This window comes from Leucoraja erinacea, chromosome 15 (genome assembly GCF_028641065.1).
Source record: "Leucoraja erinacea ecotype New England chromosome 15, Leri_hhj_1, whole genome shotgun sequence".
NCBI lineage: Eukaryota > Metazoa > Chordata > Chondrichthyes > Rajiformes > Rajidae > Leucoraja > Leucoraja erinaceus.
Genome location: NC_073391.1, coordinates 18,255,391 through 18,269,401, shown reverse-complemented (window position 1 = coordinate 18,269,401; position 14,011 = coordinate 18,255,391). Strand labels below are relative to the sequence as shown.

Sequence of the window (14,011 nt, the reverse complement as noted above, 5' to 3'; positions counted from 1 at the left end):
TCTGTTTAGTTTAGATATACAGTTTGTAAACAGGCCCTTCGGCCCCCCGAGTCCATGCTGACCATGATCACCGATACACTAGTTCTATCCTAGACGCTAGGGACAATTTACTGAGGTCAATTAACCTACAAACTTGCACGTCTTTTGAATGTGGAAGGAAACAAGAGCACGCAGTCACAGGAAGAACGTACAACAGCCACTCAGGCAGCACCCGTAGTCAGGATCAAACCCGTGTCTCTGGCACTGTAAGGCAGCAATTCGGCCAATGTGCCACCCTTAAATATCTTTAGTCTGCTGGACTATCAACCTGTTCTGGTTGCTTTTCAAACCAACTTATTCTTTTCTCATTTCACTTCTTCCCTTCCCCTTCTTTTAAATGAAACGGATGTTGTCATCCGAAAGTTGATCCAAGTCCACTCCACCCAACACCGGTTGTTTGACAGACCCCCTCATGAAGGCAAAGTACGATCTAATTCACTCGCTGTATCCCCCATTCACATTCCGTGCTAATATTGTCAATTCTGCTGTCAGCAATAAGAGATGCAACACTTGTCCCTTTACTCCCCCCTCGACTGGGACCCAAGCAATCGTTCCAGGTGCGACAGAGGTTTACCTGCATCTCTTCCAACCTCATCTATTGCGTCCGCTGCTACAGATTAGCAGAAAACAACCACAGGTTGGGCGATCGTTTCCGCTCGGTCCGCAATAACCAAGCTGACCTCCCGGTGGCTCAGCACTCAACTCCCCCCTCCCACTCTCCGACCTCTCCGAATTGGAGGAACAGCACCTCATTCATTTGGGGAGTCTGCACCCCGGGGGCAAACCATTTTGTTACCTTGCTGTCTCCTCCCCTTCCTCACTAAAACCCAGGATCAGTGAGAAGGGTTCAACTTGCCTATCCTTCGCTCCATAGATGTGCTGTGAGTTTTCCAGCTTTTTTTGTGTAACCTTGCCTATCATGTTGTTTTTATTTAACATGTAAACTGGATATTCTGTATTTCTGTGAAATCTTTCATTCAAAGATATGATTAGGAACAAAAGTAGCTACAAAGTGCCCCAGACCTGTTTGGATATTTAATATCATGATTTATCTGATGTAAATCCCAGTTCCAGGTGCCTTTTTCCCCACAGTGCCCTTTATCCCTCTGCTTATCAAGAATCTATCCATCTCTGCCATAGAAAATGTCTAAAGACTTTGCATCCATTGCAGATTGAGGAAGGCAACCCAAAGACACTTGAGAAAATGTCACCTCTTCTCTAATAATTGGGTGAAATTGTAACCTCTATTTCTAGAATCTTCTACCAAGGAAACATTATCACTACATCCTATCAGCACTCCTTAGGATCTTGTATATCTTAATCAATCCTCCTCAATTCTTCTAAATTCTGACCGGTGAAGCAGACACAACATCAGATAAAGTCGTCTATATAGGAAACTGCTAATTAACTGGTAGAAACTTATGTTTTAAATATCAAAAGATAATCAAGTTTTATCAAGACTTGAATCTTGTTCTGTACAGACCAAAGATAGATGTTGCCAATACCCGGGACACTCAAGGTATAAAAAGCAACTAGATGGACACAAAATGCTAGAGTAACTCAGTGAGACAGGCAGCATCTCTGGATAGAAGGTTTGGGTGAATTATCGGGTCGAGACCCTTCTTCAGAGTGTCTCTGAGTTACTCCAGCATTTTGTGTCTATCTCCAATGCAAACCAGCATTTGCAGTTCCTTCCTACTATAAAAAGCAAGCCAGGTGTGTGTGAACCTGTATATTTCTGTAAGTAAATGATTTTTTTAAATCTTTTTATCCAGGGCAGTTTATTCCAACCGTGAATTGTCTGTTGCAAGCGGTTCGGGGTTTATTGTCTCAGAAGATGGATTGATCGTAACAAATGCACATGTGGTCACCAATAAGCAAAGAGTGAAAGTAGAACTGTGGAATGGAGCCACATACAATGCCAAAATAAAAGACATAGATGAGAAGGCAGATCTTGCTTTAATTAAAATAGAAACTCCGGTAAGTTTTGTGTTCTGGTTACCATCTTTATCTTCTTATTTATCCTCTATGTATTTGGAAAAAAAAAATGTTCACAAAATATATTTGTGTTTTCCTTTGTTTTACGTGTCAATTCTTTTCATGCTCTCTTTGATTTCCTATTTTCCCTTGACATTTTCAATCCAGCACTTTTCTTTCTCGACTAATGCACCAGTTTGTGCCATAAACGTTCCTTGCTTGGCTTATCCAATTCTGTGTGTTCCTTGGCATCCATGATTGAAGAGTGCCATGTGTTCTGTTAATGGGCATATCATTGCTCTGACCCCTCACTGCCACTTCCTAAAATGCCCCCGGGTGTTCTGACATTGATTTATCCTCCGTGGCTGTTTTCTATCCACTTTTGCCAAGTTAGACTTCAGCCCAGTTAAAAATATTCTGACCACAATGTTGGAACTTTTTCCTGGGTCTGGCCTTTTTCGTGTCTGGCTCATTTAACGTCCTGACTAAACACGCAATTTCCATCCTCTCAGCCCTGTGACCAAAGATCTTCAACTGCTTTTCTTGCCCTTTTACAATTCGTGTCTGTAACAGCAATTATATAAAATGCTTCTCTGTACTGATGCATATTGGATTATGTTCTGTCAAACCTTTTTTTAATTTTCTGGCCTTTTCTTGGCTGTTTTTAAAATCTATTATTTTGCTTCTGAATGCACACTTGTTTTGCCGCCATCTCATCAAGAAAATCTAGACCCTCCTCAGCAGCACTTGCAAATCAATTCATGACTATATTCATGCCATGCTATTTGGAGATGCAAGTCACCTGACTTGGATGAATCCCATCTCCACCAAATCTATCTTATTGACCCAAGATTCTATGAATCTTCCTTTCTGCTATTCATTAATTGGCACTAAGCTCTTATTTGTCTGGCACAAGAAATTGGGACTAATGTGGAGCCTTTGAAGTCCTGTCTATTATTTTTTTTGCAATTTCTGCAGGTCCTCATTCGTTTTCCTTCCTCTGGTATGCCAGACATTGGCTGCCTTCTCTACTTAGACTGGTCTAATAGTGATCATTAGTGATACAAGGTTTCCGTGCGGTTCCTGGAGGTTGCAGGTGGTTGCCGGAGGTTGCAGGTAGTGGAAGCAGGTAGGGAGACTGACAAAAACCTCTGGGAACCGCACGGAAACCTTGGGTGGGGCGCAAAGTCTCCAGAGGTTTCCGTTCAGGTTTCCTAAGTGGGACGGGCATAAGTGGAAAGTCTGCCTGTTGACCTGAGGCCGTTGAAACCTGGGACAAATGAGGGGCAGCCCACTCGAATGAATGGGAGACATCAGCTACTGCGTGGGGAAAAAAATAAGTGAAGATTATTTTAAGTTAGTTTCGATGCTTGGATTTGATTACAAGTGTGTTTACTTTATTTTAAACAGGCTTTTAGTGTTATACTAGACCAAGTGGGATCCGTTGGGTCCCGGGTGGGGGGGGGGGGGGCTGTGGGGTCGCACACACGCACTAACCACCCCCCCCCCCCCCCCCCCCCCCCATCCGATACTATATTAATATTATTAATTTGCTCTATTTACCCCATCCCCCCCGCCCGATCACTCACGCACAGCCCCTAATTATGCAGGCGCAGCTAGAGACAGGGAGAGGGGCCAGGGAGAGGGGCAGAGACAGGGAGAGGGGCAGAGACAGGGAGAGGGCAGGCGCAGCTAGAGAGGGAGACAGGGAGGGGAGAGGGGGGAGACGGGGGGGCAGAGAGGCAGGAGATGGCAGAGGGGGGAGAGGGCAGAGACAGGGAGGAGAGGGCAGAGACGGGAGGAGAGGGCAGAGACGGGGGGAGAGGGCAGAGACGGGGGGAGGGCATAGATGGGGAGTGAGGGAGGGCAGAGATGTGGAATAAGGGCAGCGGGTGGACGTGGACTAGAGAGAGGCCGCAGGCGGGCATCGACCCAAGGACCGTGAGTTCAGCCGCCACAGTCTCCAGTCCAGGGCCCGTCTTCTTCTCCGGGCTCGTCCTTTCTTCCACCGGCAGTGTCTTTTGAATAACCCGGGGGGGGGGGGGGGGGGGGTGACGTCACTCGAAGCGCTTGGAAGATTCTGTGTGTGAGACGGCATCGAGCAGACCCATTGTGATGTCATCAGCAAAAGCCGGTCGTTTTAAATTCAGTCTTTTGACGATTTTCAACTTTAATCTGTTAAAAGTCGAGAAATACTGCATGAAATGTTCAGATAAGGTGATCCCGGCAGGTATAGGGCAGGCTGCCATTGATTTTTTTGGGCAATGGTTGATGTGCCCCAAGTAAGTTGGCAAAAAAATAAGTTGCTTAAAAACTTTAAAAGAATAAAATGTTATGTAAAATCTGCAAAAAAAAACCCCATTATTTAAATAATTAAAAAAAAATTACTACAATTAAATTTTTATTGAACGTGAGCTGACTTCATTCTTCCGAGCATACGTTTTCAATTTTAACAAAAATCCCGTGGATCATGTGCCAAGTCTAATCTGGTTCAGGACCAAAGGACAGTTTCTCCAGCATAAATGTTGTGGAGTTCCGGCAAGTTAGTGATCAGCCATTGTGAATTCCCAGCAAACCTTGGACCATGACAGGTAGTCATGTTGGTAAAACGCTGCACTTTAAAGGTAGGATATATATGAACAGTGATTATTTTGTCAAATACTTTGGTGCATTTTGCATATAATTACTTTAAATGCAAGAGTAAGTTTTCATTGAGAGCAAAGGAATCACTGACCAATTATTTAGTTGTAAATGGTGTTAGTTTAGGTAAGAATATTGGCCAGAACACCAGGGCCTTTTTTTCTGTTTACCTGATAATACCATAAAGGCAATTTTTATATCTTATTCAATAGTCAATTTCAATTTTTAGCAGTATTCGCATAAACAAAAAAACAACATAAAACAAACCTTAGGAAAGAATTGTAATAGAGATTTATTGCTTCTTTGGAGTATTTAAAACCTGAGCAGACTCAATTGTAAGAATTTTAATAATGGGGGCAAGAGCACAAATATTTGTGATTATCATGGTCTTTTTATTAATATATTGGAGATTAGGTTGACTCCTACCTAATAGCTTATTGGACAGGATGTTTAGTTTTAGTTTAGAGATACAGCTTGGAAACGGGCCCTTCGGCCCAATAAGTCCACACTGCATATTGACCCCTTTGCATCCTGAACACATGGTCACAGGGAGAGCATACAAACTCTGCACAGACAGCACCTATAGTCAGGATTGAACCTGGGTCTCTGGCACAGTAAGGCAGCAGCTCAACAGCTGCGCAGCTGCCAGTCACTATGAATGTATGAATTGTAAATCACCTTATTAAACAGGAGTTAAGATTAGAAGTATATTAGGCACTGTGGTACTTTATTTTATTCATCAGGATGCGCTACATCATAGTTAATTATGAAATTAGTTCATTGGATAGATATTCCGTTAATCCCAGATGGATTTTCCCTAACTTCCATGACCTGGTAGCCTTGATTTAAAAACAGCTGGGACCATGTTGAAATGTTTTGTCAGCAGCATAAATGAACTGTTATCCCCGGAGCTTTAGGACACAATCCAGCGCTCAACTGCTTGTGTATGATAGTGGTTAATATCTGTGCCAATAAATTTAAGGGGTTGGCAATGAAACTTGGTGTTCAGCTGTTACTACTAGTCATTGACCATGTGGAGATCCAGGTTGGTTCTTTGCTCAAATATGTGTACTGTAATTATTGTAAAATGTACCCAAGTTTCTTCAGTAAGAGATATAATTATACCTTGTTTTATTGAAGCGGTTGGCAGGTTGAGTGATTTCAGCTGAATGATGTAGTATATTGATAATGAACATCATTTATCTGTAGATGTGTGTGTGTATTTATATATTTGGTGTCAAGGTTATATTATTTATAATGACTGAATTTAGCTTTAGGTAATAAATTAAATGTTATAATTAATTGAAGTGTTGCCACTATCCGAGTGGCTGCTTTATCTGGATGTATAGAAATTACAATGAGGAGGCTGATAACATTTAGGTTTTGCACATGCCATGCACACGGTCATTTACGTTGAATGATATCTTCCACATTTCTCATTGATAAAGAGAAACCCTTTCAGCATTTATTTTTGTTTTTTGCAGCACAGAATGTATAATTGTCTCTATATATTAAATATCTTCCACATTTCTCTGTAATAATCAAAAGTATCTGCAGAGAGAGCAAAGGTGTTATTGTTTTGATGATTTTTCACCAGATCTGAAGGGCAAGTGAGTCACATGGAGAGGACTCATTTTGTACAACACCATTGAGTGGGTGATAAGGTGAAAAAATTGACTAAACTGGAAAATGAAAGCCAAGTCAGATGCTGCTTCCCATTGACCTCACTTAAATTAAACATTTAACAACCATTAATGAAGCACTTCAAATTGCGTAGAATATTTATCATTAATGTCTGTTCCATTTGTCTAGGATATATTTTTGACATTTAAAAAATACATACTCTTCCAAGCAGGTCTGGTCATGTATTTCATTAAGAAAATAGTTCTGGATTGAATCATTGAAGTTGCCTTGCCTACTTTGCATGCCATTGTCTGATCCCTCTCAAGGACAGGTCTGGACAAATTTCAGCCATTGAGCAACCAAGTAATAATTTAATGTAGTTGTGGCACGGATTTCTTTTGTATAACAGAAATTTTAGGGGTTGGATCTGAATTCCAAAGGTTGCCCAGTCCAAGCCAGGTATAATGCACTGTAAGTGTGTATTTGAATTTTACCAAATGTACGTGCAGTCTTGTTTTGAGTTAATTATACATTGGTTAGAGCTGAGCATACATGCATTTTGTCTGTTAAATTGATTAAATTGATTCAAGCTTCTGAATCATCATCATCATCATCATCCTTTATTGTCATCTTGCAAAGCAACAGTTGTACAGTGCAAAATGAGAAAACGTTTCCCAGGGAATACCGGAGCATCGCACATGAAACTTAAACATTTCACACATAAAATAAAAACAATTAAAAAAACAATCCAGTTCCTGATTAAACAGTACGAATAGGTAAAAAAAGTGCAGGTAAAAACAGCAACATTAAAATACAAATAAAAGCAGTCATAAAATGTCCAGGGCAGCTGATTTAAGTGACCAGAGCCAGTGCCAGAGTAATTACTCAGTGCCAGTTATTAAATTGTCAGTGCAAAAGCAGCAGAATCAGGTGGAGTGACTGTTTATTGTAGTTCACTGTAGTTAATTACAATTATTGGTTTTACATTGAGCAATTTGACTTTCCATTGTTTAATGTGCGAGATTACTTAGATGATGGACAACGGAGCCATCTTTACCATGGCATAACCACTTCTACCTGAGAAGTGTCTAGTTATTCCATAACAAACTTCCAATCTGACCCATTCATTTCATAGTAGCCTGCGATCTTTATTAAATAGGTAAATGTAATTTTTTTCTGTTTATTTTTCTTTTTTTCATTGTCAATAATGAACAGTAGTTTAAAGCATGTTGTAAATTTTAAAACATTATTATCATTTCAGCTCTATTTATAATACATTTAAGAACAGTGAAACAGTTTTGTTGTCATGGAAAGATGTCAAGGGTTGACAGGAGATGCTGAGGACACACTTCTGGATGTAACACTGAGCGGTCTAGTGGTCATTTGCTGGATGTATAACTTGGGCCATGTTTGACGGAGCTGTGGAAATAGCATGCAGAGTTAGGGGGACGAAATGGTGAGCGTAGGTCAAATCCATGAAAGATTCGCTGCCACTTTCAGTTTAATTTTAAATTTAAGAGATTCAATTAATTAAATTCCCTTGTGCCTCTCAGAGTTGTGCCTGGTGATCCTCAGTCTCCAAAGGTCTTGCTACATTCATGTTTGGTGTTCCTCCATGGAATAGTTTTACCAGTTTATGTTGTAATTCTAAATACGTATTTATTTATTTTGACTAAATGGGAACATTGTCCAGGCAAATTTGTTATTTTCATGTCTGAAAGTTTGTAACGCAATGAACAGACCAACCCAATAAGAAATCGTTGTCAGAACAGTACTTTGGTGATGATATTTTTCACTCACAAGGATTAAGGCCGGTTGGGATAAAACGTTTCCTACAGATTTTGATTGTTGTTTTAGAAAAATATTCACATGATCAGCCCGGGAATGAATTAATGTTGTGAAGTTTGAGAAGAAACCTCCATTTGGTTTAACAGTGGCGATGGGGGAAGATTTAACAATCCTACGATTGAGGGTCAAGTTGTGTGACAATGTATACTCTGAGTGGAACATTGCCAGCAGAAAATGTAGATCGCACCAATACTTCATTGCACAGCAAGATAACATAAATAGCTGAGAAAAATGTACAAAGAAAGATTGCATTTTTGCTTATGATCACATTCCCCAGCGGAGGATGTTGTTTTACTGGATAAGCAAAACTATGAGCATCATGTTGCAAGCGTCTAATGAACGAGTGTTGTACCAGCAGCGAGTGATAAGTCAGCCAGAATTTAAGATTAGCTGTGAGTAAACCTGAACTGAATTGAATTTTATCAGATCTCTAGGAATAGCGAATTATATTGGTTTAATAGTAATCCTTCAGCTGCATGTGAACTAATTCGGGGAACAAAGTATGATGCGGTTCCTGGAGCCATGCTTCAAGATTGGGTATTCCTCATAATTATCTGTTATCTGGACCTCTGAACTGTACTAGTGCTTCTTTAAATCCAAATGAAGATTTATTGTAGATATGTAAATAATTGAAGTACTTTACCAAGGAACTGTAGGGAATATGTTTACAAAAGACTTACAAAGGCAGATTTCTTCATTGAGGACAAAGCACTGATCTTACAGAGATATTTAACATTTTGTGCGGAGTTGACAAGATGAATACACAGTCTTTAACCCAGAATAGGGAAATCAGGAACCAGAGGACATGGATTTAAGGTGAGGGGGGGCAAGATTTAATTGGAACTTGAAGGACAGCTTTTTCACGGAGAGGGTTGTGGGGAAAAGGAATGAGTTGCCAATGAAGTTGTTGAGGCAGGTACAATAACATTTAAAAGACATTTGGACAGGTGCATGGATTGGAACATTTTGGAGGACAAGTGGAACTAGCTTTAGGGCATCGTGATCAGCATGGGATGAGTTGCACCAAAGGACCATCTTTTCATACTATATGACTGTCTCTGAGTTTCTCTCCTCAATCTTTTTCACCCTCTTATTTAATTTTCTTCCTTTATCAATTAAAGAGCTGTGATTTGTAGATGACCATTCCATCAGTGCCAATCAATCTCTGGTATTGCACCCAATTACCTGCATTTCAATGGGTGGTAGTATATTTGGCCGTGGGGATGTGTTGCAATTGAAGCTGAATCACTCCATGCTTTCCCTCGAGCACCGTTACTCAAAGTTCAATAATTGCCTCCTTACTGTCACCCTTGGTCGAGACTAGTTCATCTGGCTTGGATGAGTTATGATGGTGCAGCATGTTAGAATATTAAAATAAATAATCTAAACTATATACCATGTCAGTAGTTTAAATAGTTATGTGTTTTTGTAGTTCTTCACAATATTGATAGTTCAAGCTGCATGCTCCAGTTTGGTCATTTCGAATCTGCTTTTTGTGCTGTCTCCTCTTCCAGTGGTTTGACAACAGCTTTCAGTGATAAAACTGATGTACAATACTGGAAATCTAATGCTAAACTCAAATTTATCATGTTTCAATGGAACTTGTCCTTCATCCTATGACACTTCTCAGAATCTGCATTATGTTTAGAATGCATAATTTCTAATCTGAGTCTTTTGAGGTGAACTTGAGGGACAAAATGGCTTTATATGTTTTTTTGCTCCATGATTTTTCTCAGCGGCTCCTCAGCTCGTTTAATCCCGTACCTGCCATCCATAGGGCCACATTATTCTTAAATATAGAAGGTAGATTCACCATGATAAAGGATTTCCCCCTTATCCTTAAGCTGTGACCTCTTGAGGATAGGAAGGGTGAATTTTGTAAGTTTCATAAGGATAGAGAGTACAAGTCTTTCTGGGTCCTGAAATCCCAGGAATCAGTCTGAAGATAGACTTCCTCACAAAATACCCCAGGTGGGTCTCACCAAGTTACAACTCAGTGGAACCTCAGACAGCATCTTTTGCAATGGCTAGAAAAGGCTGCAATAGGCCTGATGTTTGACGGTCTCGCTGAGACTCCCCCTTCTTCTTCAGACCCGACCCAAAAAGTCACAAATTCCGTTTCTCCAGAGATACTGTCTGACCTGCTGGGTTACTGCAGCTGTTTGTGTCTATCTTTCGTTTAATCCAGCTTCTGCAGTTCCTTCCTACACAGTCATGGGGTGAGATTGATCATGACCTAGTGATGAATATGAGCATCCAAGGTTCAGCGAAATTTTAAATCTTGTTTCAATAGATCAGACAAATGGAGCATAATGTGAAAAAAAGTATGTCCATTTTGGAAGGAACTTAAAAATAGAAGCATAATCAATGAGAGAATGTAGAGGGCTGTAGTTGCTCTGGTGTTTGTTTTACAGAAGGCAAGTAAGGCTGGTATGCGCTGATCAGGAAGTTAACAGAACCTTATTTATTGTTTAGTTGAGAGATACAGCGCAGAAGCAGTCCCTTCGGTTCACCGAGTCTGCATCGACCAGCGATCCCTGCACACTAGCACTATCCTACACACGCTCGGGACAATTTACATATATACCAAGCCAATTAACCTACAAACCTGTATGTCTATGGAGTGTGGAAGAAAATAAAGATCTCTGAGAAAACCCACCAAGGTCATGGGGAGAATGTACAAGCTCCCATACAGACGAGCATCCTCGGTCAGGATCGAACCCGGGTCTCTGATGCTATAAGGCAGTAACTCTACCATTAAACCAGCGTGCCACACAAATTTATGTTGCAAATTAAATACAAAATTACGTTTAATTTATACAATTATGCGTGAGATGACATCTGAAGTAATTTGTGCTCTGTTGGTCTTGTTTAACAAATAATGTTGTTGTATTGGAAGCAGTTAAGAGGAAGTTTAGCTCAATACTTGGAATGTGTGGGTTGTAATGTGTAAAGAAACATAGAAAAATAGGTGCGGGAGTAGGTTATTTGGCCCTTCGAGCCCTGGTTGATCATCTAAAATCAGAACCCCGTTCCTGGATTTTCCCCATATCCCTTGATTCCTTTACCCCTAAGAGCTAAATCTAACTCTCTCTTGAAATCCTAAGAGCTCAATCTAACTCTCTTGCAAGGTTGGCCAGATTAGGCTTGCATTCACTGGAATTTTGTTTCTCATTCCTCTAAGACTTGATTGCAACATATGAGACTCCGAGGAGTCTTGATAATGTGAATGTGAAAAGAGTGTTTCCTCTTGTGGGAGAATCCAGAATTGGGATTCACTTTTCAAACATAAATAGTCACTCATTAAGGACAGCGGTGAGGCAATTTATTTCTTCTTTCAGGGGGTTGCAAGACTTTGCAACTTTATTTCCACTGTCCTCTGAGGAATAAAGTCTTTGAACATTTTTAAGTATTGATAAATATATTAAAATATACGTGGGTGAAACGGTATTAGGTTTAGTTTCTAATCTATCTTAGCCTTAGTCTAACTTAACCTTAGAGGTGATCACGAGGAACAAAGTTGTCTTTATATGCTTTGCGCTCCATTAATTTAGATTTTTCTCAGAAGCTCCTAGATTTGTTAATGCATCCATAATCATAGGGAGGTATATGACAACTGCAATTATTATTAGATAGATCATAATCCCATTAAGTAGCAGAACAGGCTTGAGGTTAAGTGGGCTATTACTGTTCCTAACTGGTATGTTCTCATAAGCAGACATAGACCAAATGGTAAAGGACTCTCCGAAGCAATTATCATTCTGACTCATAACAGTGTGAAACCTATCCTTTTTTTCCCCACGAACTGTAATTCATTGGAAAATCATACCCAAGAGGATGATTTTATTTTCCTCATTTGCTAGTCAAAGCATAAAAATAATCAGTATCACCACACATGTAGAAAGTTGTTTTTCAATTCATTTTTTAAATTAGGAATGTCAAGAATAAGCCAAGAAAATAATCTTGCTGCTGGATTTACAAATGTATACAGGGAGGCAACGCCTGCTTCTTGGTGCTGAGCTTCTGTTTTGGATGCCTCAAAATGTCACAAAGGACAAATTTGCAAATTCCAGCTGAACTACTTCAGAGCATGCTGCAGATTTTTGAACGTTTCAAGTAATGGGAAAGTGATTGTGGGAAAGGGCTGAGGATGGTCATGTGTTTTGAATATCATTTTGTTGGTAACAAACCCTTTGCCTTAGTTTGTCAGTGCCATGTTTGCCCAATTCAATCCCACATGCTAATGTCTGATCCTAGATAACTCATTCTCTAGAGACTTGACGTCAGCTTTTTAATTTTAGTTTTGGAGATGGAAACAGGCCTTTCGGTCCGAAGAGTCCGGGAAAGATCAAACATAATTACGTACGCTAGTTCTATCTGACGTCTAGGGACAATTTACAGAAGCCAATTAACCTACAAACCTGCATGTCTTTGGAATGTGGGAAGAAACCGTAGAACCCAGCGAAAATCCATATGGTCACGGGGAGAACGTGCAAATTCATTGTAGACAGCACCCGTAGTCAGGTTCGAACTTGGGTCCCTGGCGCTGTAAGGCAACAACTCTATTGCTGCGCCATTGTTGTTTGCTTGATCAATGTCTCTGTTGGTACAATTCCTAATCGATGTTCAATTTAGAACTGAACAGGACTAGTTAATAAATAAGTAACTTCAAATAGGAGACTATTCTTTCTTTATTTCCAGGGATTGTAGCATTTATTTATTTCACAGTGTCCAACTCGATGTGCAATATTCGTTCACCAACAAAGCATTTTAGGCTCTGGCAGATGTTTAACAGTATATTATGACTGAAATCTCAGAAGAGGTGCTTTAATTGTACATGAGGGCACAATGCAGATAGTAAAAATATCAATTTTGTGACCACTATCAAGTTTTATTGTGAACTTCGATAAAATTATCAGCAGTTTCATGATGTTCTCTTGCATAAGCAATAAATTGGATTAAGACTGTGTCCAGATTGTCAGATGTTCTGCAGCTGTGCAAGACAGATGATGACTATTCATTAATTTGAACTTGGATTCAAATCCAGTCTCATAAATCCTAAGCACGTATTCAAAGTAAAATATACTGTTAAATAAATCGATGAAGATTGATTCATGTGTATGCAACAAAAGGGAGCAAAATACAATGATATAGTTATGTACTTATTTCCCTTTTTAGGAAGCCTTATGAAGTTTCATACTGTGAAAGTACAAATGCCTTAAAAATGACAGGCAAGAGGCTTGGTTCTTCTCCAGCACATTTGTCCAGCACTTTTGTGAGCAAGCACAGCCGAGAGTAGAGTTGCACTTGAGCCTGTTTTATGTGCCTCCAGCAAAAAGATTAGGATGGCATTGAGGAATGAAGGAGATTTGAACCTCTATCTCTTCTGGATGCTCTTGCTGCTTGATGTCAGTGTTTTTTCCCCACAGTCCTTTAATACGATACGATATGCCATTTATTGTCACTATACATGTACAATGAAATTAAAAGCTGCCGTACTCAGTGCATACATATAATTTAGTACAAGAAACAAGAAACAGAAAACAAAAACAGAAGGGAGAAGGGGGGGGGGGGGGGGGGATAGAGAGAGAGAGAGAGAGAGAGAGACTATATATATATATATATATATATATATATACACAGACACACACACACACACACACACACACACACACAATTTTCAAAACACACACACACACACACACACACACACACACACACACACACACACACAGGACATATATATATATATTTGCATATATATATATATATATCATATACATACATAGTTACATACATATATCTGCCACAGCTACCATATATACATATATATATACAGATGGAAGTCCGGGTGTTGGGCTGTGAAGCCAGTGCATGTGTGAAT

General features: G+C 39.9%; 1 protein-coding gene across 1 annotated transcript in view; it reads left to right on the top strand.

Moving 5' to 3' along the window:
* The window catches only part of htra1b (HtrA serine peptidase 1b), a 49,242-nt gene that overhangs the window by 16,487 nt on the left and 18,744 nt on the right, over nucleotides 1–14,011 (top strand). The window contains exon 3 of the mRNA XM_055646793.1: nucleotides 1,815–2,019. Coding sequence (XP_055502768.1) covers nucleotides 1,815–2,019 — 205 coding nt within the window. The remainder of the gene's footprint in view (nucleotides 1–1,814; nucleotides 2,020–14,011) is intronic.